Raw genomic sequence first — 7,421 nt, 5'->3', positions numbered from 1 at the left:
AAATTTTCCTTCCAGGTGAACTTAAGAAAATTGACAGTGTCAGTTTGGCAGTTTTGGTCATCAAAGGAAAGTTTAGGTTGACCTTATGGGTTAATAGATAAGTCATTTTGTGAAGAGCACCAGGAAAAGTCTTGGAAACTCCCTTCCTCATTCATGAACAGTTAATGTTACAAAACTGGTGAAAGTTTGAGTTGAAGCAATCATTTCGCCTAATTCAGTTTGCCCTTTTGGCCTTGCTCATTCCAGCATTCTCAAAGTGGTGATGCAACAAGAACATACTGTTTGCAAGTAGAGGGAATGAATCCAACTACTACCTAGTTGTGATGACCCAGGGTTTGACACAAAGGCAACACAGTCAGATAATCAACAGGAGTCCCTTTATTAGATCCAACTTTTCCCCCAGTGTCCTGGTTACCTTCTGGCTGGAGAAAAACTCTTCCAGGAACAGCCTTTGGCTGCAGCAAATCAAGTCCAAAACGTGGTCAACAAAAACTGTAACTATAAGTCCAAACAAGGCAAAATGAAATAATTAGTCCGGCAGGGAAGGAGAAGAAATTCCAGATATGAAGGCACAGCAATAACTCAATACAGTTGGGAGCTTTCCAGGAATGCAGATAACCAAAGTACACACAAGATAAACTCATGTTTGTTCCCAGCAGACGCCACACTTAGCATGCATTTCTTTTAAATTCTCATTCCCAGCTATGGCTAATGAAGAGAATCAAGGCCCTTCCCTCCTTTCCTCATTATACTTGGCAAACCCAAAGATACTTTTTAAAGAGATAACTGGACTTTCTGGTTCTTCTTTGAAGATGTTTCACCTCTCATCCAAGAAGCTTCTTCAGCTTCAAGACAGCTGAAGGAGATTCTGGGTTAAGAAGTAAAATGTCTTCTAGGAAAAACTAGAAAGTCCAGTCGCCTTTTTAAAAAAAGCACCTTTAGGACAACCATGACCTGGGTGACTGAGAATCTCCATAGACATTTATACTTGGAAAAGTTGAAAGAAATAAGACAACTGATTTTTTAAAAAAATATCAGGCATATACTGGGAAAAACTATACATTCTTAATGGAGAGGAAGCAAGGTCGTGAACTTTTGTCCATAATCTTGCCAGAAGATGAGACTATTTCGACAAAACTTATAACTTAATTAGATAGATAACCACAATTTCCTCAGATCATCCTTCAATCAGCATCTTTCTTTCTGAAGTTCTTTTGGAGTCTAAGCATTTTTATTTTGGAAAATTGGGATAAAATGGTTATTAGTTTATTTCCATCTGCCCCTCTATAGCAGAAATTGTCAACGTAGGTTAAAAAAATGCCTCTAAGCATCTCTCATGATGCTTTCCATTCAATTCTTTCAAGTTTCTTCTATTAAATACATTTTTTTAAAGTAGAAAGTAAGAAAAGTATTAACTGCTAGCATGATATTTATTGTTGCTGTTCAGTTGCTAAGTCGTGATCAACTCTTCATGACCCATGGACCATAGCATGCCAGGCCTCCCTGTCCTCCAATGTCTCCCAGAGTTCACTGCATTGATGACACTATCTAATCATCTCATCCTCTGATGTCCCCTTCTTCTTTTAGCAAGACATTCACTTGGGCCAAAATCTTTGGACACCAAAGAAGTCCACTGGGAACAACTGTGCAGGTGAAGCTGTTTCTTCTTCCAGGAAGTGAATATTTTATATTTCACCAAGTCCATGATAGTTGCCCTTGGACAAGTTTTACTATGTCAGCTAGTTGCCTTTTTAAGGTAACATCTACTTCAAACTCTAGAATGCTTCTAGTCAATATCTATAGTGATGAGGTAAGTGAATCCAATTGTCTGTCTTAGCAGAAGATACCTTCCTACATTCCCAATTTTGCCAACAGATATTTATCATTACCAAAATAATACTTTTAAAAATCAAGGGACTCAATAATATATATATATATTCCACCAGACTGTCAATTATTTGGAAGTCTGCACTCACAAACAAAAAAAATCTCCACACCACAAGCCAGGTAAACACCTGGGCACAAACAGATCCCCCCTGATACCTCCAGCTCAAACACATCCCAAACAGGCACCCAGATGAAACCTAGCTTCCTAATAAATGATAGCCATCCATTTACTCAGAGCCAAGCTGCACTAAAAGCCTCCAATACAGGAACAAAATGTTGCCAGCCAACTAAGACAAAAAAAGCCATACATGTAAGTACCCGTGAAAACTTAAGAATATGAATATATATATATATATATTTCTTAAGTTTTCACGGGTACTTACATGTATGGCATTCAGCTTTGTTCAGGTATTTTCCCACGTCATTGTAGTTGTGCTTTTAAAGTTGTAGCAACGTTTCGGCAGAATCTCATCTGCCATCATCAGGCTTCTGTATAGTGTTCATCTGTGAGTCCGGCTTTTATAGTGGTTTCAGATTTGAATTTGGGGCAGCCTATTGCTGTGCCAGAATGGTTTTTTTCTTCACCCTGATTGGTTGGGAGTCTTGGTCTGTGTTTATTGGTCTTGGAGTTTGCTGTGTTCTGCTTGATTGGTGTTTCTAATATCTCCTGTCTGTTTTTTGGCTCTTTTTGTCTCTTGATTGGCTGGCAACATTGTGTTACTTTATTGGAGGCCTTTAGTGCAGCTTGGCTCCAGGTAAATGGATGGCTATCATTAGTTAGGAAGCTAGGTTTCGTCTGGGTGCCTGGTTGGGGTGTGTTTGAGCTGGAGGTATCAGGGGGGATCTGTCTGTGCCCAGGTGTTTGCCTGGCTTGTGGCGTGGAGATTTTTTTGTTTGTGAGTGCAGGCTTCCAAATGATTGACAGTCTGGTGGAGTCATCTCTTCTGTTCATGCTTTCTGGTCTTTTTTCAATCTCTATGGCTTCTCTGATGATTCTGTGGCTGGGGTTTTCTATAGTGGCTAGGGTTCTGGTGCCATTGAAGTTTATGCTATGACCTGTGGCTTCCATGTGTTGGACTAGTGAGGAAGTGTGTTCCAGCTTTTTGACTGCATTTTTGTGGCATTTTGACTGCATTTTGTTCATCCAGGCGGGTACTTATTCTTCTATTGGTCTGTCCAATGTATGTGGCCGGGCATGATGCACAGGGGACTTCGTATATGCCTTGGTTTTCCAAGTCAATTTTATCTTTGGGGTTTCTAAGGATGGCTGCTATTTTTCTGTCTGTTTTGAAGGCAGTCTTGATGTGATGTCTGTGCAGTATCTTATTAATTTTGTCTGTAGTACCTCTTATGTAGGGCAGGACAGCTGTTCCATAGGTCTGTTCATCTTCTAGGTCTCCATTATGTCTCAGTGTGTTTTTGTGGATCAAGTCGGTGATTTTGCTTTTGTGGAAGCCACTGTCTGTCAGTACCTTAGTCAGGGTGCATAGTTCAGTCTTAAGTCTCACTCTGAGAAGCACAGAGCCGAAGACACAAGTCTGAAGATGATGAATGAGACTTCATCGAAATGTTGCCTAGATACTTCTAATCTTACGCGGGAGAAAACCCAAATAACCAAAGATCCACATACAAATACCCGCGAGAACCTCAGAAAACACACACACACACAGACACAGACACAGACACAGACACACACACACACATATATATACTTTCCAGAAATGATGGACACAGCACCATTGCTATTTACTATTTGTGTCATCATTTCTTCTTTTGTCTTTGCATCAGATGGTTTGAGTTATCCAGTGCAATTAAAGCACATACTATCAAACATACATAAAGAACATTTCCTGGATTCTCTTCTCCTTCCATCAAAAGAGCAGATTATCCGTAAATGATTCTATTTCTCTAAAACCAAATTTTGAATTAGTTCTGTGTGAAATATTTTTGAGGAAGAGATTGCTAGAGGACAGACTGAAACATGAAACTTTCAATTGTGTCACAACAGGAAAGAAAAAACAAAAAAATGCTGAGGACAGGCGTCAGGGCAGAGGACATGCTCAACTTATTCAGTGAGCAAATTAAGATCTTTGGATTCAGATTTTGTAGAGCAAGACTTTTTCTAGTTTGGACAGAGGTCTAGGTAAAATCTGTACTGTGGTATCAGTATGGACATAGGCCATATACCCTTTGCAAAAGGGAAAACAGAAAAGGGAAATAGAATTTTATGACTGCTAGAAGTCTTCTAATACAGCTTGGTCAACAGTGGCCAAATGTATCACATGGTACATAATTTTCACAAAACTTTACAAGCTCCAAGCCAGCTGACAACTAAACTTTCTATTTTGTGTTAATATAGTTAAATGTTGTCTGTCTGTCTGTCTGTCTGTCTGTCTGTCTGTCTATCTATCTATCTATCTATCTATCTATCTATCCATCCATCCATCCATCCATCCATCCATTATTTAATATATTTATTAATGTCAATTGACTGTATCTGGAAAGTTATCGAGTTGCTAAAAGAAACACTCACATGAAAGACTCACTACCAATTGTGCCAGAGGTGGTATTCAGTAGGTTCTGACCAGTTCTGGAGAATCAGTAGCAGAAATTTTGAGTAGTTCGGAGAACCAGCAAATACTACCTCTGACTGGCCCTGCCCCCATCTATTCTCTTCTTCCTGAGTCCCAGCTGATCGGCTGGGTGTTCTTTTGTTGGCCTGCACAGGAGAACAGAGCTGGAAAGCAGGTTAGTGCGATGGGGAGGGAATGTGATTTCACAGTAACCTTCCCCTAGAATGGGATGGTAATGGAGATTTTACAGTATCCTTCCCCTGCCACACCCACCAGCCATGCCCACCAAGCCACGCCATGCCTACCAAGCCACACCCACAGAAATGGTAGTAAATTTTTTTGAATCCCACCACTGAAGTGTACTGTTATGTGCCAATAATTTGTTTATAGGATAAAACTAAATTGAATATAGGGGTGATCAAACTACATTCCTATGGTTGCCAGCCAGGCAACTCCCACTCTTGCGGTGAGCTCATCTCAGCTTTAAAGAAAACATCCGAAATTCATTACACTAGTAAAACCGAATATATGTAGATCAAGGTTGAATTGTGGAATCCTTGGTGCTCTCAGAGCCTGGTTATTTGATTGCAGTCATTTCATTACCTAACTAGGTGACATCATCAATGTACAACTAAGCTCAGAGAACAACAAAGACTCCACAAAAATTAAGGAAGAAATAAAACGTCATTAAGTCAAGCATTCAGGTGCACTCTACTATTACATGGAATCCAAGAGCAATGTAACCCAGTAAAATCTACTGTAAGCTGAACATGTGAAAAAGAAATAGACATGATTTAACTTATTCATAATATACACAATTTTTTAAAAAAGTGAATAATGGTCAGCATTATAGCAAAATCAACACAAACTGTTAAAAGGATAACACTGCCATACATTTGTTATGTATGTGTTTTAAACTTCTATCTGGCTTCAGACACTTCATCTTCCCTGAAGACTCTTTGAAAAATGGCCTTGATGCTTTCCCTGGACTGAGTTTGTTTTTTTCTCCCAACCAGAAAATAGATCACTTGGTTAATGCTGCTGTTTAAGCAAGCACCCAGTACAAAATATTGGTCCAACAGAGGAAATTGTGAAAAATAATTCTTGTCAAGAACATTAATAATGAAGAGGTAGATATCTAAGGGAACAGTTAAAATAAGAAAACAGAGAAGAGTAATTAAGATCATTACTAAAAGTCTTCCCCGTTTTTTCTGCTTAGGTTTAAGAACTATTTTGACTAAAAGAATCACAGTAGAGGTTGTGATCAATGGAATACAGATCTCAGTAGTCATCAGCAAATGTGGGTACAAGTTGGCATTAGATTCCAATACATATTCCACAATGTTTGGAATTCCACCCAGGAGGAAAGAGCAGATCCAGATAAAAGCACAGACAGCAGAGGACAAATGTTTTGGCCGGGAACAGCGATGCCAGATTGGGAAGAGGACAGCCACACACCGGTCAATGCTGATGGCTACCAGAAGTAACAGACCATTGATATACATAATGTCAGAAATAGAAATGAAGAGCACACAGGGAATTCCTGATGGTATAAAATCTGCAAAATAATTAATGCAGTTTATAGCCATAAACAGAAGAAAACTAAAGTCGGCAATAGCTAAATTCAGAATCAACACAGTGAAAGGGTTTCTCTTAATCTGGTAGCCAAGTAGCCAGATCACAATTCCATTTAATGGGACTCCAATACAGCAGATGATTAATATGATTAAGAACACTATTGTTTTAGAATAGATAGACATATTTTGGTACTTGTTGAAATAATTGTTGGTTCTATATACAAAATTGGTAATATTATCGTTAAAACACATTTCTATAGAATCCATATTTGCCAGGCTGAAATTCATTAAGAGACTTCTGTAATGCTTCAAAATCTCTTGTTTCAGAATGGAAGTTCCTATAGAAAGAAAAGAAAGAACAATATGTTTGTTAATTCTTCAATAATTATCATCACTATCTTGTCTCTGTGGAAAGATTGAGACAACTTTTTGATCATCATCATCATCCTCTGCCTACCCCAGCTCCATGGTAAGGACTTGATACGTAGGCAAAAATGCCAAACCCAGTCTGTGTCAGGTTTCCAAGTGATGAAATCCATTTAAAAAGAAAAGAACAAAGTCCATCTTCCAAGACAAATTCTTTTATTTAGGAAAGCATCAAATTGGCAAAGTCCGTGGTAATTCCAGATCTGACACAACCTGGAGTTATCCCACAATATTAAAAGTTAGAAACAATCCCCAAAAGTCACATTCTCTAATGCAAGTAATTCAACATTGCTTGATGTCATAAATCCCCACCTCAAGGGACATAAGCATGGACACCTCATTTCCCACGGGAAGAAGAATCACCTAGCCAAAACAACTCTCTTTATCTCCACTTCTCCCCCCTAGGAATGTGGAGAGCCCGAAATCTTTCCCCCCATTACTGCCACAGAGAAAATAAGAAAAAGAATATATACTAAGCCTAACTAAAATGGCTACATGTATGCCAATTTCGGGCTTGACAGTCTGAACTTCTGGCTGATTGTGCAAGGATCAACACCATAATAATAATAAATGCAGAAAGCAGCTTTTCTTGGAACAATTTAATCCTGCAGTGATACCTTTAACACTGTCAAACAATAACATCTCCTTATGAGCCATGTTAGAGTTAGAGTGCAGTACTTGAAGGCTACTTCTGCTGACTGCCAGCTGCCTGCAATTTGGAAGTTCAAATCTTACCAGGCTCAAGGTTGACTCAGTCTTCAATCCTTCCAATGTGGGTAAAATGAAAATCCAAGTTGTTGAGGGCAATATTTTGACTGTAAGCTGCTTAGAGAGAGCTGTAAAGCACTGTAAAGCGGTATATAAATCTAAGTGCTATTGCTATTGCTATCTCAGGTTCTTAGGAAGAGCTGCATCGGTGGACAAAAATGCCCAACCCAATCTAAACATTTGGCCATGT

General features: G+C 39.0%; 1 protein-coding gene across 1 annotated transcript; it reads right to left on the bottom strand.

Annotated features, from left to right (window-relative positions):
- Window positions 1-5,380: 5,380 nt before the first annotated feature.
- Window positions 5,381-6,304, bottom strand: LOC113451564 (mas-related G protein-coupled receptor member H-like). The gene has a single exon (XM_026722943.2). It carries the CDS (start codon window positions 6,302-6,304, stop codon window positions 5,381-5,383), a length of 924 nt encoding a protein of 307 aa, XP_026578728.2.
- Window positions 6,305-7,421: the final 1,117 nt, after the last annotated feature.

The sequence above is a fragment of the Pseudonaja textilis genome, chromosome 3, assembly GCF_049901715.1.
Source record: "Pseudonaja textilis isolate UNSWEBS1 chromosome 3, rPseTex1.2, whole genome shotgun sequence".
Classification (NCBI taxonomy): domain Eukaryota; kingdom Metazoa; phylum Chordata; class Lepidosauria; order Squamata; family Elapidae; genus Pseudonaja; species Pseudonaja textilis.
This window is presented reverse-complemented; position numbering and strand designations above follow the sequence as displayed.

Bases quoted from the DNA above. Each gene is read 5' to 3' on its own strand.
- LOC113451564 (XM_026722943.2), bottom strand. From the start codon at position 6,304: ATGGATTCTATAGAAATGTGTTTTAACGATAATATTACCAATTTTGTA.